General features: G+C 35.7%; 1 protein-coding gene across 4 annotated transcripts in view; it reads left to right on the forward strand.

Moving 5' to 3' along the window:
* The window catches only part of GLRA3 (glycine receptor alpha 3), a 91,065-nt gene that overhangs the window by 28,211 nt on the left and 36,311 nt on the right, over positions 1 to 26,543 (forward strand). For all 4 annotated transcript variants that reach the window (XM_055700851.1, XM_055700852.1, XM_055700853.1 and 1 more), the window contains exons 4-5: positions 19,551 to 19,774; positions 22,777 to 22,859. In XM_055700851.1, coding sequence (XP_055556826.1) covers positions 19,551 to 19,774; positions 22,777 to 22,859 — 307 coding nt within the window. The remainder of the gene's footprint in view (positions 1 to 19,550; positions 19,775 to 22,776; positions 22,860 to 26,543) is intronic.

Consider the following 26,543-nt stretch of genomic DNA (forward strand, 5'->3'; position numbering starts at 1 on the left):
GTTATTAAGATGTTATAATTTCATTATATACAGTGCATATAGGGATGTATACTTTATTTTAAAAGTCCTTCTTCCATAGATCCATTGCACAGAGGTTATAGAATAACTGAAACAGTGATCTGTTATATAAAATTTCATTATGAAATCTAAGAATGGGGTAAATATAAGTGGATTTCCTGCTTTTTGTACATATGCTTGTAATTTGTCTATTAAGGAAAGGCAGAAGGTAGAGTGCAAAAGCACCAGAAATTTTAAGAAAAGAAGGAGAAAGAGAGGTCAAAATCTAAAAATAGTAAAACTAGATACTGAACTGCGAACCAAAAAAACCCCCAGATTGTTTAATCTTATTTAACAGTTGAAACATACATGCTAATAACTTGGAGCACAGATTTACTCATTAAAATTTGGTGAAAGAGGAGATATAAGCATTCCTTCTCCATACAAGTGGCTCACAAATTTTTAAGAAAGGCAAATAAACACCTTTTAAAACAATTACGTATTAATTTGGGGACCAAGTATTAAAATACAGAGATGAAGAAAGAAGTTTGAGAGTTTGTAAAATCCATATGTAGTAAATGCTTTGAAATCCCAACAATTTCAAGGATCAGGATATGTACTTGGAATGACAGAACACAGAATAAAAATAATTGGTATAGCAAAAAAACCAACCAACCAACCAAAAAAAACCCACTAAGCAAAAGCCATCCCTCTGAATTAGCAATAAGAGCACAAATGAGACCTTTGAATGTAGCCATGGACCTAGAGTTAGAAAATCAATAACATAAATTCATAAATGCAAAGTGATATTCACAGCTGCCTGATATTTACCTGCCTTGGAACATAGCGGTGGATGTTACTGAGAGACACAGATGAATTTTTTCAGGTAGAAAATTACTTTAATTTGTATTTGGGTGCCTTGCCAGATTGCAAATCCCAAACAGATTGACATGGCATCCAAGGAGATTTATTCAGGTTTGATCAGAGGACTAAGCAATACCCACAGGATTAGAATAGTGCTCCACAGCTACTTTTAAATGGAAAGAGGATGCCTGAGTTCACATCGCAAATGTATTTTCTCTCCAAAAAAAAAGAGAATTATAAACATTTCTTTTCAGTGTAAGTGTTAGTACAATACTTCTATTTTATAATTAAATTACATTCTTTTCCCTGTTGCCTTGCAAGCAAATTAAAGCAGTCAAGATAGACTACAATCTGGTTTGTAACAAATGGTTCCAGACAGTACATTATAGAAAACACCAAACCTTGTCAGAACCACAGGGGGGTTCATTCTGTAGATGATATGCATTCAAAAACTAGACAATTAAACACAACCTCAAACTTAGGACAACTGCTGCCTTCATGATGCTGGTATTCTGTTTATAATTCACTGATACAGTCCACAACTGACTTTTGTTTATGGTCCGCAGTTGTTGACCTCTCAGACACTCAAATCTTCCTTTGCAGAAAAGTAAATGCTTTTCTATAGGTAGGACTTTCAACTTCATATTTTATTAGCTTTACCTCTCCCCAACACTGAAGATTAATATCTTAAAATTACAATCAAACCCATATTTCATTATTTTACAAACTGAATTTCTGCATTGCTGAACAAGTTATTTCACTGCAGTTCAGTATCTTAACAATTATCACTATTTTACCAATTTTATTTACTGCAGTCCTTAAAATTCAGGTACTTAAGTCTTAATATTTATTCTAAATCTTTATGCATAGAAGGGCTCATTCGAACAATATATTAGTTAGAATATACTAGAATACTTTTGCTTTCTTGATAGATACCTTTTTCCAAACTGTAAACAAAAAAGCTTAAGTAATCAACACATGCAAAACAAAACTGGCCACTAAGTGGTACCTTGAAGTGTCGCTGGTATTTAAAACTACCAGCTAAATAATGGGTTATGCATATAATCTATTAGCTTTAAAGAAGCCCGAGTACATCAAGCCACATCCTTCACTGTCGTTGTAACTGCTTCTGGCAGTAGGTCCCTTTCTCCCGTCTCTAGTTTTCTAGTTCTCTCATTGACGACCAAAATCTTTGAGCTCCCTCTGCTGCCTCGGTTACATATAACACAGTAAGCAGTTACAGAAAAACAAAGGGTTAAAAAAAACAGGATTGGCTGCAAAATAGCCCTTTGCCCACTTTACATTACCAGACGTTATAGTTCTCCATAAGGAAGAGGAGTTTGTCGGTGGGCAAATGGGGATGTACAGTGTGCAGCAGGAATCAGCTTTCAGGCCAGCAGATACTCTTAAACTCATCCGCACAGGGTCTAGCAGATCGGGAGAGACAGCCAAACCAGAAAAAAAGTAGCTGAATTTGGCTTGCAGCTTGTTACTTCTGTAAATTGGTTTGTTCTTTTTCTTTTTTCTTTTTTTTTTTTCTTGTTTTTTACATTTCATTCAACTTCTTTGGAGTATGCATTACAGTTGGAGTATGCGTTACAGTTATTTCATATTACCTTTCTTTGTCTCAAAAGACAAACTGGATGGTTCATAGCAAGGAAAAGACATGCCACCTCTTGCTAGAAAGCTGAGATTCCAGTTGAACCTAGGTAATTTTAAGTGATCATATGAGGAACTTAATTTGTGTCATGTATGCTCTAAGGAGGCAGAAAAAAGTAAATCACAAAACTGAAAACTCCCTTAAAATTTCATCATTGATACCATTTAGGATGCAGCCTATTGAGCCAAATGGTAGTACCAGATCTGTATATGTTTTGACAATATTCACAAAGTGAGGATTTCACACTTGTCCTGTAGCCAAGTAAAACTCTTCTTGCTTCGCACATAAAAAGGAAAACATAGATCTAGTCTCATTCTTCACATTGCTACTACTCTTTTTCTCACATAAGGATTTAGAAATCTTAAAAAATATGAGATTAAAAAAATATGGAAGCTCAGAATAAAATTACTCTTTCATTACATGAAATTGACATCACATAATTAACAAATTAACATCTGAAGTCTTTTATTTAAGGCAAATAGTGACATATGTAAGAAGACTTAACCTTAAAAATGATAAACCAGTCAGATTGTTTGGTCATGTAAAGTTAAATATATATTGGCAATATGGAAACCATATCCTACAGGAAACCAAATAATTTGGTTATTGGTCCACCGGAACTTAAATTTCAGGGTTTATCACAACATCCTCAAAAGTTTTTTACAGAGGTGTTTTGTAGCTCAAGCTGTGATCAGCTTGTATTTGCACGGTATCTCCTAATGCAAAGAGATTTCCTGATTGTTAAGAGCAGGGTCATATACATTGTTGGCAGTTACCAATAAAATAAAAAGAATACATTATGGTCTTACAGGATGAGCACAATATCAATGCCAACATTTTCAGATACAGATGTTCAGAGGCAAAATACTGAATGCATGAATCAGAAGCTACAGAATAGTTAGGGTGGGGGGTGGGGAGCGGCTAGTAGATTATACCAAAAAGCCTCTTTTTAATTCAGTAAATATGATTGACCAACTTCCTCAAGGTTTTCTGGGTTTTAAAGCTCAGGAACAACACCTTGATCTTAATGCAGATTTACAGCAGTATTTACTAGGTACATATTAATATGCCTAGCATAATGCACATGCTAAAAGTGCATTGAAAGGGACACTCACTGAGAGACATAATGGCAAATGAGAACAGTGCAGACAATTAACACATTAAAAACCATTTGTCCGTTATTTGTTTCTGCCACATTTTTGCTGATGGGTATTTCTTGACTCAGTCTGAAAAGAACTGTGTTATCCTGGATGTTGCTAGGAAGTAGGTGAGAGATCTTCCTGTACTTCCAGCACTAATAAGATCATCTTACATTTACAAATGAAATGCTCTTTTAGCCCACATTAACCCATTTTTGACCCATTGTAACTACTTTCTTTTCACAAGTCTCAGATCTTTAATTTCATTAGCTTCAACTTTCTTCAAGTGAGCATTTCTGTTTATGTTCTATTCTATCTACTCTACATTGTCTTTAAGAAAAGTGTTCACTTGTATACCTTGCAAAGCTTAATGCTGAAGATTTTCACCAATTTTGTCTAAATGAATCATTTAGTTGATTGTCTCAAATACAAGGAGATATATGCCTGCCTTTAGTGAAAATATGCTAAAAAGTTCTGTGTAATGAATATAGCAGTGTGTTAATACTGAAGTGACAGGCAGGAATATCCACATTGCACAATTTTTAACTCAGGTGAGTGAACATGCAATAAAGGCCACTATACAGTTTCAAAATTACAAAAAAAACCAACAACAAACATTCAATTTCTTTCCCCTATTTGACCATAAACTTCCTTATATCAAGGCACAGAGAAGTCAGGAGACTGTTCTTGTATAAGTTTGGAAGGCAAATTATTTAACATCCTTTATTTTATCATAAACTTGCCTCTGCCACCCTGAGCCTGGGTCACAGAGTCAGGAGTAGACAGAGGTTTTTAAAATCCTAGCAGGTCTACAACTGTCCAGTTTGTTACATGACCAGACTTATTCAAACAAACCTCCGTGCTGAACATGCATTCTAAGCAGACAGTATCATTTCACCCTCCACAGATTTCCATATTTCCTATTTTCCATATTGTACAGAAATTCTATAGAATGCAACCAAAGTGTGCTTGAAAAAGTACATTGTGATGCATACAGAGTGTGAACTAGCAAACAAATAGCATCCCTTTGTTTCAAATTAAAGAAAAAGAAAAAAAAAGACCTGTATCAGTTGACTTTAGGAGTAGCAGTGGAAAATATTGTTTTGTGCAGTTGTGCTCTGAAACTTTAGTCTAGGACAACCTTTTAGAAGGGAGTCTTGGAATTCCGATACTGTGTGGTAGAAGATATCAGGTAAAATGCTGGCTGGTATTATAACAGCGCAACAGCATGATGAAGCAGAAAGAGGCAAGGAAATGTCAGGCAAAGGTAATGTCATCCATCTCACCAACTTAGAAGGTGTGGCATGGTGCCAACTCCTTGCAAAAGCTGATCAATAGCGCATTTTTCATATCATTAAAGGGTGTTGAGGAGAAGAGGTGTTTCCAGGTGCCCATTACAAATGACACAATTGGAGCTGTGCACTAAAACATGAGGGTCAAGTACCTGATTTACTCATACACTGTAACAGATGGTGCAGCAGATGGATAGGTTGGGTGACGCTATGCATAGAAAGGACTAGTACAGGTGATACTGCACATAATGGTTATCAGATACCAACAGGTGAATCTCCAGATCTGGGGAAATCTGGTTCCCTACGAACACCGAAAATCACCCTTACACAAGTCACAAATGGGGAGAAATAATCTCACTGTGGTTATCTCCTGGCTTCTGGGAAGCTTACAAGGATGATTGTACTATTCTATACCTCTTCCTAACCTTCTCTTCCTGTGTTATAAGCTAAGACTATTCCTGTATTCTTTTCTGGCATCTATGTTGGATTTTTTTCTCAGGAAATAACTCCAGCCTTTTGGGCTTCTTTTATGACTCTGGAAAAGTAAAGGAAACGTCTTTTTTTTTTTCCTTTTTGATTCCTTTCATGATTTATAAATAATTCAGAAAAGAAAAGGTTTGGGTTGGATCATTCCATAATTAAATTCCAGGAGCCTGGGCAGCAAATGAGTTTTGCACTGAAGAAAATAGTTTTGACTTATGTTCGGTTTAGGTTTGAACTAGCAAAAATGGCTGATTAAATTGAATTTTAAAAATAGTCAGAAGCTTTGCCTTTGCTGCAGTTGATGACCTCCGCAGAAGCTGGTGGCAGGCTTCTTTCCTTGGCCCTTCAAGCCAGTGGTTTTAAAACTGTTTTCAGAAGCAACGCTGCAGTGAGTTATTAGGGAGCAGTAGTGTTTGTTCCTTGGTTATCAGAGTGTGATTATGTTAATTGAAAAAAAGGGGTTGGTTATAGGGATGGTTCCCACATATTTCATATGTTTGAAAGCCAGTATATTCAACACGGATGTACAGAAAAACAGAAATATAAACTATGAATAGACTCATCAGTAAAATATGAACAAATAGTCTTGTTTTATTAAACATTAGGTTAATCTTTCTTGCTTGTCACCAATAGAGAAACAAACCAACTGAAGACCAAGTTTCAGGTTTATTTTAGATAGCATCCTGAGGCCAAATTCTGCTTGAAAGCTTGAGATATAGTGCAACCTTACCTAACAACAGAATGCATTTGTCTGAGAAAATATTACAAAAACAGCAAGGTCTTGTTTTCAGGTCTGAAAAACTGCCATTTCTAGATAGCCTTTCAATCATTTATAAAGAACTGAAACTTCCTTTATGAAAAAAAGAAAATATTTCATGCAGTCAACATCTTTAGATTGGCTGTGAAGTTAGTCTAGAATAAGTGATACTGTAATGATGAAAAGCTGCTTGAAAAGTTTCAGTCATTTTCAATACCTTTAGATGAAAGTACTGTCACAGAGGATCCGACTCAGTTGTTCAATGTGCATTTGCAGTATTAATGGAAATTTAAAAGTGATGAAAGAACTCAAAAGGACTATATTCCGACAATGAACAAGTCATAGGTCTGAAAATATAATAACAAGTATCTACAGTAAAGCAGAAGTTCAAACTGACAGTTTTCACTGACAGCAGCCATGTAATGGGCACAAACAATAAAGGTGTGGTCCTTTTGCAAACACAGATACCTTTAAGGCAGAATCTAGAAACACAATATACTGGAAGGATTCTGCAATTAAATACTAACATTCCTATTTCAGTTGTCCTGATTTGTAATCTGGATTGATTTTTGTGCTTGTGACCCATAACTTATTTCAAGATTTTTGGAAAGAAGAGGAATTGGAATAGGTTTTATAGCAAGGCTTGGTGGCTGAGACCAGCCAAGTTCTGTAACATTTTCTGGAACCTGGAGCTGAAATTCAATGGTATCTTTACGCCATATGCAGAATAAATAACTAAGCCAGAAATAAAGACTGCTGGTACCATTTAACTTTCACTACTGATAAAACAAATCATCCAGATCTTAATACCCATCTATAAGGGCAAATTATGACTAATTTCAGACCTATGGGGTTTCTAGACATAACTTTTATTACTTATTGTCAACAGACAAGAGGTAATCTCTCAGGTTTCCCAACATGCAATAACAGTGTTTCCAGACTATTATACATGCAGAAGACAGGCAGTCTGAGTTAATATAGAAAAGCTGCAGGTAGAGACTAAAACCAGATTTTCTTATTTCAAAGCAGACTGCTCTTTTCTGATCCTATTTTTGTGGTGCCTGAAAATGCAGTTCCATACCTATAAATAAAGTTAATTTAAGAGAACTGCATGCAGATTTTTAAAAAGCAAACACCGATCAGCTTCACTTCCAACATTTTAGCAGGTTTTTGTCATTCAATTTAACAAAAGACTAAGACTACATGCTTAAATACTTTGGTACTTTTTGACAATACATAAATCCACAAAGAAATGTTTTCTTTAATGAACAGTAGCAACAATAAAATGTTAAATGTTGAATAAAATCTCCAAGATTCTTCTTGAAAAACAACCAACAGTTTATAGTCCCAGCTGTCACACAAAACATGGAAAATACCCCAGTACCTCAGGCCTAGGGCTGAAAGCTGAGTGCCTGTATCCACTCATTCAAGCTGCACATCCACAAACTCCTTAGCTACCACCAGATACACACAGTATCTTCTGCTTTGACTTCCTACTCCTGGGAGAAATACCAATCAGGTATACATCTATACCTACTTCAGGTATACCAAATTCTGCAAATGACATAGAACACATCAATCGGAGATTGTTTCATGGGTCTAGGGAACAGGCAGCAGCAGTAGTCTGACAGTTGTGTGCTGGGCAACAGATTTTTTATATCCTTCCTTATATTAAGGAAAACCTAGCTTCAAGTATTTTTTACCTCATTTAAAGAAAAGCCTGAATCCAAGCCTGCTGTTGCCTTAGTACTCTAAGCCTAGGAGTAATTTACCTGTTTTATCTAAAATAGAAAAATATTCACCAGGATAGGTGTTATAATCAGCTCTTCCAGACCTACTATGGCAAATAATTTTCTCATTCTCTCTGGTCCATTTCAAGAAACATTCTTAAAGACTTTGCAAAACAGTTTGTACAACACAGAAAGTTGAACAGCTCAATTTAAAGACACCATATTTTCCTTTTCCCCACAATCACATATTGCAATTATTAGGAACAGAAGACTTGAAGGGGCCTCCTACATCATCAGTGCAAGCCCTTGCTATGGCAGATAATTTTGCTTTATAATCTAATTCATCACCTGTTCTAATGCTGTCTAAAACCCAAATGGTTAAATAATAAATATGTACTGGAAGAGTTCTCCAGTACAAACACTTTACATGAAGCATTAACCTTGAAATTCTTTCCTTGAATAAGTTCAAGTTATTTTGGCATAATTTAAAAATTCAGTTCTGCTCTTGTGTCTTCATCCTGTTCTTAATACTTCGTACTTCATGCACTCTGGGTGTGCATTTTTAATTACAATAGCCAAAGTAATTACTCAGCATGAAAGAGCTGTGCACTCAATTTTTTTATATGTCATACCCAAACTGCAAATATATGTTCTAAATCACATCCAAAAAAGTTGAAAACATTTTAAAATACTTTAAAATTAAACAGTAAAATTATACAGCTTATCAAAAGAACTTATAAGAATCTCTTTTCTACATAGCCTTTTTCCTTTTCCAAAAAGAACAGACAGATGATATCAAATACGGTCATTAACAGCTAGTAGAACAAGAGTATTATGAGACTGTGATTCAGGCTTTAATTTTCTTTGAAAGTCAATATAATCACAGCAAGGTGTGGGCTGTCACGCATTTTTTTACCAATATGCCCTGTCCTATGTTATTACTGGCATTATAACAATGGTGCCAGAACTCTTCCCCCCCCTTGTCCCCCAAATCCTTCTAGATTCTAATGCCAATTTACACAACAGTAAAACATGGCATCTCTGAGACAGTTTGGTTTCTTCAACTGCACATAATAACCCTTATGACTTCAGGATCTGTCTCACCACTTATAGTCCTCAGCAGGCTCAGTCACACTCTACAGCATAGAATTGGGTGCTGCATGTTCATTTTCCCAAGCACTTTCTTTTGTCCCTTCAGCTCGTCAACTATCTTACCCAGGAAGCACTACCCTGCCTCTAAACTGACCAGACAGATGTCTCTATGCAGGAATCAACAGATTGTCACCTTCCTCCCTCTCTCCAAATTGCACGTAAACCCAGCTCACAGGCACCTGCTCCTCTGCTCCTAGTGCTCCAGCTTGCAGAGGCTTTTACTTTCTCAGCAACTTCATACTGGGCTTTTGACACAGCAAAGCCAACAACAAACAGCTCGCTCTAGCTGCAGCCTTCTCCACAGTTTGGAAAGGTCCCAGTTTGCAAGCCCCTACAAAACATGACCCTGGGAGCAAATTTAATCCCATCTCTTTCTTTCCAAGAAAAAAAAAAATCCCCTCATCTCCTCAAGGCATTTCTTGTCAGAAACTGTGAGCCAGTGTGAACAGATATTGATCAAATGCTTTATAACCATATGAAGAAACTGAAGGTGCGTTAAAATATAAATATATTGAATACACAGAACTGAGGAAAAGTATGTATTCACTATTTCTTCTTTAACTGTTTTTAATGACAAAATAATAGTCTTCAAAAGCATTTCTGGGGAATCTGAATTTATTCCTTTGTTTTAAAAAATAACCAGTCTTTACATTGCCTAATCTTTTAGTCACTAATTTCTTTCTCGGTTTATAGATTTCCAAAATGTAAATATATATTAACCTATGAAAGCTAGGTTATTGACATAACAGGATGAGTTAAAGAAGATTTCTTCATTGTACTATCCAACTACAAACATTGTGTGCTACAATATGTGGGATCTTTCACAACCTTCTTTTTAGTTCTTCTATCTTCTTTTATAGATTTAAATTGAATGAGAGCTTAGCTACCTGACTCCTAGTAGGACTGAAGGGATAAAATACTGAAAATTTGATGTTTCTAGTCAGTCTTTATTAGTTCCCTCTTTTGCAATATAGTTTTCCTTATTTTTATGAACACTGTGAAACTGACTACCGTTTCAGAAAACTGAATATATAAAATACATAAATTGCATGACTTGATATTATGTATATTATATATAATACATAATACATATATATCTGTATATAACAACAGTTTTCAAATATGTGTTTATACTTTACACTGCTTAAGTCTTCATTTTGGATAATTTTACTGCAATTTTAAAATGTTTATACTAGACCTTGCAGTATAACAAGACCATTTCCCAGCTTAGCAAGATGTAGGGAAAATGTTTCAGATTTGTGCCTGTGACTACTGTTCCGGTATGACTGTAGTATTACAAATCACAGTATTTGAGATCTATCAAAATAAGTTTAGGATTGGCTCTTCAATGAGTAACGTCTACTGCCACCACCTTCATCACGGACCTAGAGGAAGCCCATCGACTTGACTTTTCTTCTTTCTCTCTTGCTACTCATCTAGAGTAGCATTAGTTCACAAAATTAATTTCTCCATGAAAGGAGCAGGTTAGCAAATGGATACTGGATGGATTTTGTGCCTGGTTTAAGTTTTATTTAGTTGCCTAAGTGCATTTAGTGTTTTTAGAGATGGCCTTAATAATCCCTAAGAGGCCTTGCATCATCTAGGCTGGTAGAGATATCATAGGATTGCAGAAGATGTGCATCTTTCTGAACCAGCAGCTGCAAGGCAGTTTTTCAAACACCATTAGATGTCTTTGTGTAGACAAGTTGTTCCCTTTCTTCTCAGTACTGGTACAGTTCAAATACACATTAACGTTTATGTGTTGCTGTGTCATCAGTGGTAGAACCTCTAAAACAACATGATTTTCCTGACATATTTCTTGGTGTGCTTCATGCGTATCAATACATTTAAAGGCAACTCATATCTAATCAAGTTTGTTTAAAGTTAGAGATCTATCCCTTCCCACAGCAAATTTTAGCAGTTGTTTAAGCTGCTGGAGATAGCAGGCCCTGCTTCTGGACTTGAGCTAGTTCAGCTTTACCTTTTATTTTACCCTATTTACCCTATTCTAGGCAACATCATATTTACCTACCAACACAAGAAAGGCTGCAGGGAAAGTTAGTATGGAATTCCCAAATTCCTATTTGATCTAATTGGTTATATTTCCCTGAGGAGATGAAACAGAGGACAGTTTCAAATTCATGTTTTCAATAAAGATTTCTACTATTAGTCCATTCAGTCACTCATTGAAACCAGTCATATTTGAAATGCTAATACAAAATGTATTAATAACAACATGGAACATATAGCACCAAAAATTCATCTGAAGAAATGAATATCAGAAAAGAACCAGCTTTTCACTTAGCAAGAAATACCTTCTGCTGTCAGAGCAAAAACATCTTCAGGGACACATCATTTGCCTGCAGAAAAAAAAGTCCAGAATCTTTTGTCAACTGAGAACATAGCAAAGATCAGCGAAGACAGAGGCTTAGTGCATGATGTTTGTTCATGTAATTGTCATGTCCATTTTCATCTAATCCTTTATACTACTGCTTGAAAGTGCAAACATCTTAAAAGCCCCTGAGCTAAAGCTTAAAAAAGCAATTACATTGAACAGGTTGCAAAATGTGGTTTTAGTGTAATGCATTAGGAGTTGGGAACAAACAACTTCCATTAAGAATGGGAATAGTGTATTCAATCTTCAATTAATAAATATTCTAGTAAGAGCTGTGACAAACATTATACAGTATGTCAGTACTGTGCTTAATTCATTTTTTAAGAGTAAACACCCTTAACTAGCTTTCACTTTTGATATGATGATTATTTGTGAGTACAGAAATTAAAATCCAGCCAGTGCTACTGATAAACCAGAAAAATATCCAATACTAAAATTAACTACACCTATCCATTTTACAATGTTTCCACTCTAAAATCTATGGAAAATCAGTACATTTTGTAGCACACTGTTGAATTCAAAAGATTTTTTAATTTTTTGTAATAAAGACAAGACAGTTAGAAGCTAAAAATTAAGGAGTCCTCACAGAAACTACCGACTATATTCCTGTTTTTTAGCTATGGGTTGAATGACAAAAACTTGTAGCTCTGTACTAATAAGTGTCCTACAAGTGACCCCATACCGACAGGACGGGAAAGACTGAACTAAAGTAGTGAGACCAGTTCTTATCCTTCAAACCATTAGCAGTAATGGTAAATGAGATATTATTCAACCCAGAAGAAAAGCAAGCTACATTCATCTGTTCCAGGAAGAACATTAACAGAGGCCATACCTCGGAATCCAAGGTTATGAAAGCAGGTCACACAGCTAGGAAGAGCACCTGGTGCACAATTAGTGTATATACTTATTTGCTGAACTCTGAATTTTGATTTTGTAAGGGAATCTGAGATATCTGATATTACAAGTAGCAATTTTGAAGTCCTGGTCTTAGCTAGTTCTTTGCTAACTTCTAGATCTATTGTCTTCAATTTGAGTGCTGCTGGGCACTTACTGGAGTCAAACTCTGCAAATGAATTGGGAAAAATTTAAATAAAACATTCACAAAACTATTCCCAGAATACCTACCTCCATACCTCATAGTTCAGAAGCCTAAGAGAAACCAACAAAACCAAACAAAATACCAACCCAAAGAAACAAAAAACCCAGAAAGATTAAAAATATTAATGAACACCTTAAAATCTGCTTTTATACTTTCATAGACAAAGAAAGAGCTCTTCATCCAAAATCCATCAAAGCAATCTTTTCTGAATAGCTGAAATAATTTTCTAAAGCTTCCTGAGATCAGAGGCAAGTAGCCCTCACCAAAATCCCCAAACCATCTGGCCTGTCCTACTTAATGGAGTGGGTAAGATCACCCATGATTTTCAAACCATCTAGGATTAGAGCTTTTATCCAGGAACCAAACAGGCCTTACTGCTCATCCTCAGCCTGCAAGGGCTCAAATCTAGGGATCCTAATCACCAACAAAGTGCTTAGCCAACTAACTTGAGGCAGGACTTGACAGGAAAATTTTCCGTGACTTCCTGTATGGAACTGCATACTTGTCCTTATACAGCAAAATTGCAAGAGTCACAGGATTAGAAAGAAAACTCGCAAGAGGAAAGCTTTCTCTTAAGGCCCATGGATGAAAAGATTTCTTTCTCAGGGAGGAATCATGTGGTTCTGAAAAATTCACAAAGCTGCTTCTTACTGAGAGAGTGGTGCAATACTGCAGTGTCTACCAGCCTATTTGGGTTCTGTAATTCCAGATGAGAACAATAAGGTCATACTTAGTTTCACCCACTGCTAAAATCAGTTCTGGAACGAGAGCTTCCACCTATGGAATTATCCAGGGACAGATCACCACGAAGGATTCTGTGCGTCATACAAACTCTTTATCACAATCAACAGCGTATCTACATTGTTTCTTGTAATGAATGCCCTACAGCTATTCAGTACAGAAAAGCATGTTCTTAAGGGATATTTGGCATTAGTCAGTTCTTGGTACTCTGACACAGATGTGATGTGTCAATTAAAGTTAAGTACTCAGCAATCAATTTAAATCTCAGTTAATTTCTCTTTAGCTGCTATGGTAAATCTCTGACAGATTAATGAGTTACAGTTAATGGTGGAGCACGGAGTCTGTTGCAATTTTTTTCCACTCATTAATTGAACAGTCATACAGCATAGATACATGCAGCATCCTTGCTGCAGTTCAAACTTGTAATAAGGTAAAGACACAATAAAAAATAAAGAAGAGTCCCATTATATGCAACAACAAATCATGCCAGTGAAAAGATCACCAGTGTCTATTAACAGGATAAGCAAAAAGATCAGCCATTTCAGTCCAGCCTAAATTTATTGATAATTAAGGATGCTTTTGTGCTTAGATTTAAAATGTTTTCTCCCTCTAGTATTTACCCTTTGATATATCTATGGATAGCAATCAAGTCATAATACAAGTCCTTTTTATTACCAGTTTAAAGAAAACAAACCTTTCCTGTTTACTTTCACAGAACTGGCTAACCTGTCCTAGCCCTATATTATCCTTTTCTGCACCTTCTTCTGTATATTCTTTTTCTGAACATACATGACTTCAAATGAGTCTGCACGGTAAAGAACCTCAGTCATTATGGAATTCCAACTATTAAGCATGAGGGAATACAGGGCAATCCTTCAGATCACACAAACTATATTCACATTTCTCAAATGTCAGCATGAATTTCAAGGGTCCTCTAGTTTTATTTTGCAATGACATCAGTAACCTGGATAGAAAATGATTTACCAATTTAGGAGGCTTACTTAAATTTAAATACTTGAGTTTCTATACTATGGATATTTAATCAAAGGCATATTGAAAACATTAGCTGAATAGCTTTTGGTCTGAAATTTCCAGATATGTAAAGCAAAACCAAGGATACTCCATCAATTTATCCAAAGTAATTAGCTTACCTAAAGTGCAGCCATAGTGCTTAGGGCTAGTGAACGAATTTAAAATGGAAAGATGTTATTACCACAATGTACTATTATGCCACAGGGCATCCTGTCTAATTATACTAATCAAGGCAGCAATAAAAAGCATGTAAAGTTGCATGTTTTTCAGAGACTAAGACAGCAACTTTATAAAATCTCACCAATAAAAAGTAAAACTATTAATATATTCTGTAACATCGTAGCTTTTCACGTACTGCAATTAGAAAAAGAAATCAAACCTGAGAGAGAAAAGAACTATAACAACCTGTAATGGTCAAGTCCCTACATGGTACTTACCTTTGTACTCGTATAACAAAAGCCAAAATCTTCCTTCAATTTTTGTGAAATTTTCTCTAATGTTTCTCTAAAGTAAAAGAATTTTAAATAATTCCAGCTATGGTAAACCAGAAAATCATATGTTACAAGAGGAAAACTTTCTTAGAAAGTGAAAATTAAATAAGTTAGTATTATGTTTTTACTGTTGTTCCGTAACAGTAACAACTTTAGTACTGTACTGGATTGTGCAGCACTCATCTGGTTCAGAAAATAACCATTTTCTGCTTAGTTTTCCATTTTATCTTCCAATTGTGCAGTTTGCCTTAAGTCTAACATTTTTTTTACACAGCATTACATCAAAATTAAAATATTAAAGATAAAATTTCCAAGGCTTTTAATTAGCCTGTTGCAAGCATCCTATTTAACAAATTACAAGATTAAGAAGTCAAAGTATATTGAAGATAAAATGCATAAGGCAGCCATAATATTTTGAAAAATGAAGGCTAAATATGTTTTTTGTTTAGCCAAGAAACAAAATGGAAAATGAAGTGACATATACTCTACAACATTCCTTTTTAGGTTGGTGTACTGAGGATGTTGTGCTCAAATCTGAAATTACTAATACTGTTTCACAAACAACTCAACATGTGATACCTTTTTTTTTCCCTTTGTTGTTTTGTTTTTTTTTGGGGGGGGGCAAGGATAGAGGGGGAAGAATGATAACACACACACACATATGACCAAATAGTCTCATTCCCTATGGGGTGATAAATTCAATAGAACAAATAGCCCACAGTGGATAGCCCACCGTGGTTGCAAAATTATACATATTTTGAAGTGGCTCTTCAAGACATTGGTTACTTTTTTAGGCCAGGATTTCCTTGGGTCTTATTCTTCCTTATACATATTGTCTCCTTTGTAACATATACTTAAACCATATAAATTATTCCTTCCCCCCCCCCCAAGTCTCATAGATTTCTCTAGTTCTGCCTGACTTTTACATCAGGTCACCCTGCTAATTTTCATTCCTCGCTTCAGCCTTCACGTGAGCAGCTCTTTCCAGTACATCCATGATACCTTCTTAGGAACAGATGATCACATCCAGCTTTCATTACAACAAAGTGCCATAGTTATCAGATTAAAAATAATTCTTCACAAGAACAATATTTCTTATAGAGCATTTAAATTTACTCTTGGCAGTGTTCTTGGGAAGTCCATAAGATTTTCATGTTAAAATTTTACAGTAAGCTAGAACCAATAAAGCAAGAATCATTTGACTACATTATGCAAAAGACAATTCTAGATTTCACTTCAGATGAATGTATTAGTCAAAATTATGATAGTATTTGGAACTGCCACAGGTAAAGTTCTGGAAGATTATTCATTTATGCATAAAAAAGTGATGATTTGGTTCAAATGACAGCATTCAAAAATGATGAGGGAAGGTGATACGCAATGTTTAAATGCAGGACAAATTTTGGAAATTTGTTTTGATATCTCTCTCTTATATCTAGAAGGATTCCACATATGGAAGGCATATTAAAAATGCATTAAAGAAACCAGTGAGAAGCAATCAATATCTTGAGGTTTTGTACAAAAGTGGTCTAGCTTTATTCTGTATGCTATAGCAATATAGCTTTATCTGTGTTGGTATAATGAAGAACAAATTAACATATTTGGTAAGTATTTCAAATTTCATTGTCTGCTGGAAAAGTTAGTACTGGAGTCCATAATGACCTCAGCCTTGCCATGGACAGCAAAAAACAATTGCCTGATCTCCCAATATTTTTTTTTGTTTGTCTTTTGAGCCCCATGAAGCAGATGAACAGTATCCTGACCCTCTAAGAAAGTTCACCCTGTGGCTAAGGGTTTGGAAGGATGATAGAGTAAGTGTAGACCCATAAAGCAATCTCATTCTGTAGGGCCAGGGTACAGCAGCTGTTCAGATGATGGCAGCCTTGAGGTTATAGAAGTGGCTGCAGAAGTCACCACAATTTAAATGATGATTTCTCTCTCCCCTCAAGGAAGCTCCCCAACACAGTTATCTGAGTGAGAAGTTACCCCTCCAGGCAAGTAACACGTGAGAATAGTAATCCTCTTGCAGGAAAAAAAAATATTAATTCTGGCAGTTTAATTCTGGTCTCTGTGTTTGCATTAAACAACGCTACCTGTTTAAAGCAGTTAAGCCTTATGCTTCTTATATGTGAGCATTGTGTGAGCATAAACTCAGATGACAAATACTTGCCCTTCATACATTAGCAGTCAAATGTATCTCTTTCCTTTTGATATATTAGGATATTTTTTTTTTAGTAAATAATGAGAGCCAATTTAAGTCAGAATTCTCAGGGGAGAAAACCATGAAAATAGCTTCAATTGCTTCAATGAAAAATTTAACTGGGATTTTTTTAATCTTAAAAGCTGCAAACAGTTTAAAATGATAATCTTTAGGCAAACTGACATATAGAGTAGCTTAATATAACCTAGAACAGATTCCTCTATTTGTCTGCCTCCATTTTCCATTTTCATTTCAATTTTCTCCTATGCATTTTTCATTTGTTCTGTCTTACACATATGAGAAGTCCTATACTCTATAAGCAATCCCATTCATAAGCTCATCATATTCTACAGAGAAAAGTAAACCAAATAGACATACTTCAATTTCAGGTTATACAAACTAAAAGGTAAAGCTTGGGTTTGGCTGAAGTGCAGATGAAGTCCTGAGAGCTGCAGTGCTCCCACCCAGTGCGCCCCAGGTTTACAGCTAATGTTTCCTTCCATGCAAGGGTTCCACATGTTGGGGCAGGCACTAGAGCCATCACAGATCCCACATCCCACTTCTTCCTGGTCTTTCGATTTTACACAGGCATGTAGAAAGAGAACCAGTACTATGTGGTATTTAGGATATCAACCAAAGAAATAAAGGTGTTTCAGGGTGTATTATGTCCACACGCTGCAAGGAAGACACCAAAAACTCAGTTTTATGAACACTGAGGCACTAGCTGGTCTAAGGGTTTTGCCTTACTTTGGAGGTAGGGGAAAAAAAGAAAAAAAAAAAAAAAAAGCACCAGCTTGTTTCTACATCTGTAAAGTACAAATCCCTGCCTCTGCTTTCATCATGCCATGGTGCTAATTATCAAAAATACCAACAGCTTCTCTTAAGAATGTTTTATGGATCTTGAGGCTGTCACTAGCCATGATGAAGAAGAAAGGGAAATTTACTTCAGTCCTTTGCTGAAAGGGAGGTTAAAGTAATTAACGATTGGGGAAAAAAAAACCCCACTCGATTAACAAATCCTAAGCTTTTTCTACCTGGCATTAATGTTTTATGCTTCCATTTAGCCAGAGAGCCTTTTTCATGTCTGCTGAAAACAATAATCTGAATTAATTTCACTCTCCAGGTGTTTTCCACTTACTGGCTTTGTCTTGAAAATGTATAAGGTTATACAAATATAAAATCCTCTACTAGAACTTTCTCTATATGATATGCAGTATTTTCTGATTATCAAGCAACAAATGCTTGGTAAGCATGTTTTTAGTGTTTTTGCCTACCCTTATTCAAACTGAGTAATTAAAATAACCAAAACAGCAGGATGCTGAAGGTATAAAAATGCATATTTCTCATGCGTAAATGTTGCATTTTGAGGTTCCTGTTGTCATTTATTATGTCTGTTAGCATGATTCTCACAACTGTATGGCTGGATGTTCCGAGTTTCATAAGACCAAATATTGATACAACACTGGATTTTTAACAGTACCCACAATTTCTAGACCAGTGGGGTTTTAACTGGTTATCCTAACCACTAATAACCACTACTACTCATAGTTATTGGCCAACTTGTATTGCTCAGCCTTGAAGACCATTTTCTGTTCTGACTCAGAGTTTTCTTTTGAAAATTTTTATTCTTTTTTAACAACAAACAAGTGATGTTATTTACTTCTATTACATTCAGAAGTGTAATAGATGCTATTACACTTGTATAACATTGTGTATGTTATATATATATTATATTCACTTTTATTGAAAAACAAATATTTTCATCTTTCAGTGGTAAAGTTTTAAGAAAATGTGCAGCCATAAATACAACATTGTCTTTGACTGAGAATATATATGACTCCAAAATGATTTCCAGAGGTTTGAAGCATGCTGCTCTTTTCTGTAAAAGTACCCTTGATTAAGACATGACTGTCTAGGCATTAGGGTGACTCCACTTGTACCTAAGATAATTTACCAAAAGGACTTACATCATGTCCACCATAATTGAAGAGGAGGAACATCCCTCCTCAGCTAGCTGTATGGCAAGTTACAGCTCACGCAATTTTCAATAGGGAACAGAGGCACAGAAAGTCTAAGTGGTGGGTCTAAAATAGGGAGAGAAAAAAAAGATTAATTTAACTTCCCTTACAGTGGGACAGATTCTCACTGCCAGAGAGAGGGAAGTGGGAGTGTCCCCACCAGGAGCTGGGCAGAAAAAGGTAACTCCAAAAAACTCTTTTTATGCTTCTCTCATTTTGAAATCAAGAGAAAGCTACTGTAGCAGTAGAATTATATGGAGTTATATGAACTGTACATGGAGGATGGATTTCCTTCGCTTGGGATTTTTTCAGTTGCCTTGAAATGCATCTTTATTCTTATCCATTGTGTCCCCACTAATACAAATAGGTATCATGCCAGCATTCAGCTAAGTAATTCTTTTGTCATCCACAGATGGACAGGGGATTACATGGCTAAGAAATGACATAAAAGGTAAATCCCTATGCTTGATAAAGCTTTGTTTGTTTTCTTTTTCATTCAGGATTACCGAGTGAACATCTTTCTCCGTCAGAATTGGAACGATCCCCGCCTTGCATACAGCGAATATCCAGATGACTCTTTAGACTTAGATCCATCCATGCTGGATTCAATTTGGAAACCTGATTTGTTCTTTGCCAACGAAAAAGGTGCCAACTTTCATGAAGTTACAACAGATAATAAGTTGTTGCGAATTTTCAAAAATGGAAATGTACTTTACTCCATCAGGTGAGCCTCTAATCAAATGATTTTTTTTTTCAGATAGAAACTCAAAAGTGTACCTAAGAATTTCTAATGAGTATCTTCAGTTGTTAGTCATGCAGAACTATCACTAAAGTAGTTGTGAGTTTTGAATACAGAACTTTATCATCATTACTTTTCACTGTTAATACCAAATAGAAAATGATCCTTCACCAGTCATGCATGTAGTAAAAATAACACGAAAAGTATCTTTCCTACTTTCGAGTACAGATACTGAGCCTAGAGTACATAGGACACTTCACAGAGCAAATAATCCTGGAGTATTATAACCTGAGCTGGCCTATGTATGAGTTTCACACACTGTAGCCTCCAACATCATGTTTTTTTCTTTTTCGCCTTTTTGGATATTGCATTTGCACTTCAACATGGAAACATGACCTATTTGAGGAAGCATGACATTTAAAGAATAGTTCACGTACTGCTGGAGATGGAAAGAAAAGTGGAAAGTAAACTTTTGAAGGGTTTAAGAAGCTGTAAGCAGCAATCATAAGTATTGACAAAATCTAGTTATCCTACTTCTCCTCACTTTAATGCAGACGTTAGTAGGCATTTTACCACTATTTTAAAAAACCTAATGAGAAACACATTGGATATAAGAATGCTAATGCCCTATTAGGCATGATACAGATTTGGTATTAATACAGTGACCTACCTATGCAAAATTTTACATTTTTCAAAATAAATTTACCTCTTGTCCATTTAGTGGTTTGTTTTGTGTACTTTTACAACACTGCATTAACAGGTAATTGGACTTTTTGAAGAGACATGAGGAATCTGTGAAACAATTTGTGCACTAAGATAATATGTGACTTGCATGCATGTGTCAGTGGCAAGGGAGCCTCCTTCCTCCCTCCTTCCAGCGCAGGTGGGCAGTGTCTTGTCAAGCTTACACGAGGAGAAAGGTTGGGTTAAAATTCCTATCGGCATTTCATATCCAAAAGGACGTTAGTATGCCTATCTGGAAACATAATAATTCTTCAGTGTCACAACATGCACTCTGTCACTAGAAACAGATGGAAAGCAAGTAAAAATTATTCCTTCTCCAGACCCAAGTAGAAAGTAGAGCTAAAATAAATTATCCCTCATCTGAGTCACCCTGAGAGGCACTGGCAATTGTTCCACTCTAACCGAATAACTCCTTCTCCTTGCCCTTCTCCCTCCAGATACATACAACAGAGTATAGACACCACCACTCAACTGAAGCATGTTTGGATGGCAATTTCAATAGAATTGAGATCAAGTTCATGGTCACATGAAATGGGGGGAAACAAACATGAGAAATATAATAAAGTTATAAAAGGAATAAGTTTTATAAATATATATGTGTATATATATTAAGTTATATATATAACATAATATAATAAAAATAATGTTATTATATATTATATAATATATATTAAGTTATACATAGCTTAATATAATTAAGTTATAAAAGGAAACATTGACTGTGATGAAAGCAGATGCCAGGTAACTCCTGTGTTTTTTATGGAGGCAGAAAGTTTATGTTTCCATGATTTAAGAACTATTACAATTTCTGAAACATAGAATTGGCATCTAGTTGAGTTGTTATGTGAATTTGAGTCACGTGAGCTTTTGTTGAGGGGAGACATGCTAACTGTTAATGTTCTGATATTAAGCAAAAAAAAAAAAAAGATTTCTAAATTTGCTTTTCTCTTTCATTCCCTGGTATCTCCTCCTCCCCTAATTTCATTGGAACAATTCAGACAAGAAAATAATAAGTTTCCAGTTTGTGATTCAATGAATACTTAATACAAAGTACTAAAATATTTACTGAAGCACAAAGTAAGGTCCAGGTGCTGCTTCTCTGAAATGACTTCCCATATCTCCAGCCACATAGATTTTGTGTTTGGAACCATTCTTAATAAAATGAAAATAAAGCCTTGGCCTGAGTTCCCTCCTTGGACTCTCCCCATGTAACTCTGTCACTGGCAGACTAAACAGAAGTTATAGAAATAAAGAATCAAGAAGCTTTGGAGAAGGAAAAAGTAGGGTAAAAGAAATATACAGCCATTCTTGCCATCTACTGCCCACTTCCCTTTAGCCCCAATGCCAAAAACAGGGGAATGTATTTAAGGTGAAGGGGATTAGAGCAGTGCCATTCTAGAAGAGCCTTATGCATAAGGGATTGAACTCAAGCTTCTCAGGTTTTTGGAGAACATTCTATCAACTAACTGACAAATGAATATGGGGCAAAATTTTCAGGCAGGGTATTTTCTAGCAAGAAGAAAGGTGCGGTCATGACCCTGAATGATGAATGGATACCTAAATATTGCCAGTGAGGGAAAACGTGTGTTTTTACTTCTTATATACTTCTCATTCCTCTGAGAAGTATCACTCTAAGTTATTGTATTGAGATAAAATGTAAAAATGCCTCTTTTGCAAAAAGAGGTTGTAAAATATTTCACAGGAAGTATCAGGACTAACATGAAACACAGCTGCCGTTCAAAATTACAGGCACATTTCAGCCTACCATCAATATCATAAAATGTTATCTTGAACCTTTGAGTTGACAATTTAAGCACCTTATTTTAGGACAATAGCACATAAATTACTCTGCCACCATGATTTGCAGCTGACATCTGTTACGGAATTCATGTAAATCTGGGTAAATTTTACGTGAAGGATTTTAAATACTTCAACAGTACAATAACTCTGCTGTAGCACAAAAAGCATGGTGTTGTTGCATTCCTTTAGACTTCTCATAAAGTCAAGCAACCCTACTGAAAAAATTGGTTTTCTGAAAGTCTGTAATATTTTTTTCCACATAGCCACCCTAGGCTGAGCAAGTGAAATGTGTTCAGCTAATATACATCCCTTTTGAGAGTCTTCTAATGAAAAAAATTATTTTCTTCTATTTCTAATGGCTTCCAGTGTTTTCATGCATCCTTCCTGTGCAGTTCTATGGCATTTTGTGGTATATTTTTAATACTTTTTTTCTGTTCTTTCAGATTGACTTTAATACTGTCCTGTCCGATGGATCTCAAAAATTTTCCAATGGATGTGCAAACGTGTATAATGCAGCTGGAAAGTTGTAAGTTTGTGTAATGTATTATCATATAAATACTTTTTCAAGGATTACAACAGCTATGTAGGAGGTAGAAAGACCCCTTGTAGGGTACAAGAATAAATTTTTAAGAAAGAATCCTCTATTTTACCAAAAGAATCTATGAAACTTACATGATTTTCAAAGGAAGAGATTCTTCCATCCTTATTTGTACCGCAAATCAGCAGTTTTGTGTAAATCTAAAGTTACCTCTAAATTTAAGTACCCAGTGCCAGTTTATCTTTATGCAAAATTTATGCGTATTGGGATTCACCATGAAGTCTTCCCTGTGTTCACATATACAGGGGGACAGTAATACAGGAGCGCAGAGAGGAAATATGAGAATAACTTAATTGTGTGATTTATGTGAATATCCTAAAATCTGTAATAACTCAGTGTCCTTAAAAGCTGGAAAGAACATGATACACACTGAGTCCCTGGTCTTCAGATTCTTGCCCTAGCTGTTCAGCATGCCTACATGTTACACCTACATATCTGTACTTTTTATCTGATCATCCTAGAAGGGCTTAGGGAAAGGGCTTACTACAAGGGAGAACTGTAAAAGATTGCAAAGCACATATAAGTATATATGCTTATGCCTATGTACCTACATAGGATATTCACTTATACAGCCCTCACCCCCTCAACTGGAGCAGCACCTCTAGATCAGTGGTACACCCTCCCCAGAAAATCTTGGGAAGGGCTGTAGAGCCCTTGAATTATGAGGAGGAAGAAGTCCATACAAGGTATCACCTAGCTAGGGATAAAATATGAGTATGAACTGACCATCAACCATAACACTGGAAAAAATTCTAGCATCTTCTGAAGACTCAAGGCTTAAAAGAATTTGTAGTAGTACAGAGAGCTTGATGTTGAAAACACACAGCAGAACACAGAAAAAGACCTGATAGCTTTCTAGTGCAAAGATGGTGTGACAGTTTGACCAAACATGGTGCTACACTAGAATTTAAATAGAAAAAGTGAAATTACAACTCCATGTGTTTTAAGTAATCTGTTCATAAAGTTCTGTTTGCATTATACAGCAATATCCTAAGGAAGGCAGAGGAAAAGGTAAAACCAGCTTAGACAAGACAGGCTTTGCAGAAATATCTTTCAGTTAACAGCAATACTTTTTATATGAAATAAATAAAATTAGCTTTTGTTATCTTGACCCACCATATATTGTACTTATCATCTCCCTTCGTATCTCCCTCAGAACATAAAGGAGGCTGGAAAGCATAAAGCATTATGCCGTTTCAAGGCACAGAGACAAAAAGACAAAACCAAAGGTTCTGTCTGATGCTATGATCTGAGCTAACACAGGATGTGTGAGGAGGAAGGCACACATATGCGTTAAATTCTCATTTTCCTTGTGATATGAAGTATTTGGGAATCACCTTTGCCACTTAAAATGAGAGGACTTTGGGAAAGATTTCTAGCAGAAAAATTCTCCTAATGATGTGAAAACCAGAAATAAAGTAAAGCAAAGCATTCTTTCAAAGATTCCAGCAATCTGAATTTTGTGAAAACTAATGACAGGGGAAAAGTAGATGAATAAGTACCCATCTTAATGTCAGATCTAGATTTACAGTTTTGAGATCAATAAATGAAATATTTCAGAAAATAATTTCCTGTGTATAGAATGAACATATTGGATTATTTGAAATATACTATAGATCAGAAACACAACATACATAATTTGATTAAAGTGTTTCTTGGGTTTTTTCTTCTTTTACTGAAACAAAGTACTGTCTAAGAAAAGGAGGAGGTAATTATCTATCAGTCAGTATGTCAGAACTATTTGTTGTATGGATAATGGTATGCTTTTACAAAAAATTGTAGGGTGCATATGAAAGCCAGATCTATCTTTCATTGTGGTGGACAGACGTTAATATAAAGCAGGCTTTCAGTATGAGGGCAATGGCTGAATCTGACAGCAGAAACTTTCTTGACTAAAATTGATAGTTATTTGCTGCAAATGTCAGAGAATTTAGGGCAATGTCATATATTCAGCATTCAAGCAAAACTCCACTGTCAATCAAGCAGATAATCTTACTAATAACCTATGTCACCTTTATAATTAATATGACTAAATAAAAGGTTAATATGAGGCAGTTGTATCAGAGTACATACAGATGACAGCTATATTCGCTGTATACAATTATGCTTCCAATAGAAAGTATCATAGTGCTTGACTGAACAAGAAAAAGGTATATTTTTTTAAGTTGTGTTTTAAAAGTTAGGAAATTGTTGTTTTAACAATTTCATAAAACTCAGCTGTATTTTTCCTCCTTTTCAGCCTTTGTGAGGACAGGTCATACAACAACTGAGCATTCTTGAACAAACAGGCATCTGTTTTGCTTTATAGAAGCCTTGCAGGAACTCACAATTCCTGCAGACTGCACCATAGGGAACCAGTACTTACTAGTTGAATAACACTGTAGATCATAGTTGTCCTACTGTATTTTCCAGCAGACCATTTTTCACTGAAATCTTGTTTTTAATCATGCAGTTCAGTGGGAGTAAGTTCCCTGCTCGACATTTACACAGTAGAGAAGCAACATTCACAAAAGAAGAGCTGAACAAAATATAAATGAGTGCTTCAAAATCTTCTGGTTACAGGGAAAGATCAAATCGGATTTCATAAGGAAGTTACAAGTAATAAAGCTTTCACCATATCACCTTGTCTAATTTTATTTTACCTGTAACTCCAGACATTTCAAAAATAGAGACTATAGGCAAAGCAGCTGGCCTGAGACAGAAAATTTTGCAACATGTGGGAGCTCTGACTATACCTACATGTCTGATAGTAGAATAACCAGTTAGGTTTGCAAGAACAAGACAGCAGTTCCCTGAAATTACTTTGGGACAGATTCAAAGAAGATAGGCACAGTGACTTCCTAAACGTTCAAGAGCAGGAATTCAACTGCCCAAAACCAGTTTCTCTATAAAGGATGTACTGGAAGGAAAATAGACACCTTGGAGGTAAAAAAAAAAAATGGCTTATGTCAGTCTGAACTCAGATTACTTCCAAAACTTAGAAGATGAGCAGAAACATCCAAATTCCAGTGTCTTTGGTTAAGAACAGGCAGCCAGTTCTCTTTAAAATTATAGAAGAGAAAAGGGACAATGAGTGCATTTAGCACTTTCCCAGGCTTCATAGCAAGTCTTCTGAGGTAAGAACTGACATAACCCTGCAAGTCTGAATCCATCCAAGCATATCTAATTTCTAGGCCACAGTGTCATACTCTCTTGTGGCTTGCACGGCTTACATCTTTTGGTACACAGTAAGGTATCTTAAACAGGGGGATCAAAGCACTCACAGTGGTGGTTAATGCACTGTCTGGGGAAGTGGAAGACATGGGGTTTCAAAACTGAGAACACAGTCCTCTCGTGTCCTGAGTAAATCATCTGATCATCAGGTTGTGTTATAAAAACCAAAGAGGTTGCAGGAGCAAAACAGCAGCAGCCATGCTTCCAGATGTTTCCTTTAAAAGTGATGATCATTGCTTTTTTTCCCACTGAATGTCAAGTTGGGTAGGACATTGTGCAATTATTAATTTACAAGGCTCATTTATCTCACAGTTTCTTTGAATTATGTTTGATCTTGCAAGCCTTGCTCCTGCATGTATCACTAAGCAAATTAGACTGTTCCTAACAAATCACTCATCT

This window comes from Falco cherrug, chromosome 1 (assembly GCF_023634085.1).
Source record: "Falco cherrug isolate bFalChe1 chromosome 1, bFalChe1.pri, whole genome shotgun sequence".
Lineage (NCBI taxonomy): Eukaryota > Metazoa > Chordata > Aves > Falconiformes > Falconidae > Falco > Falco cherrug.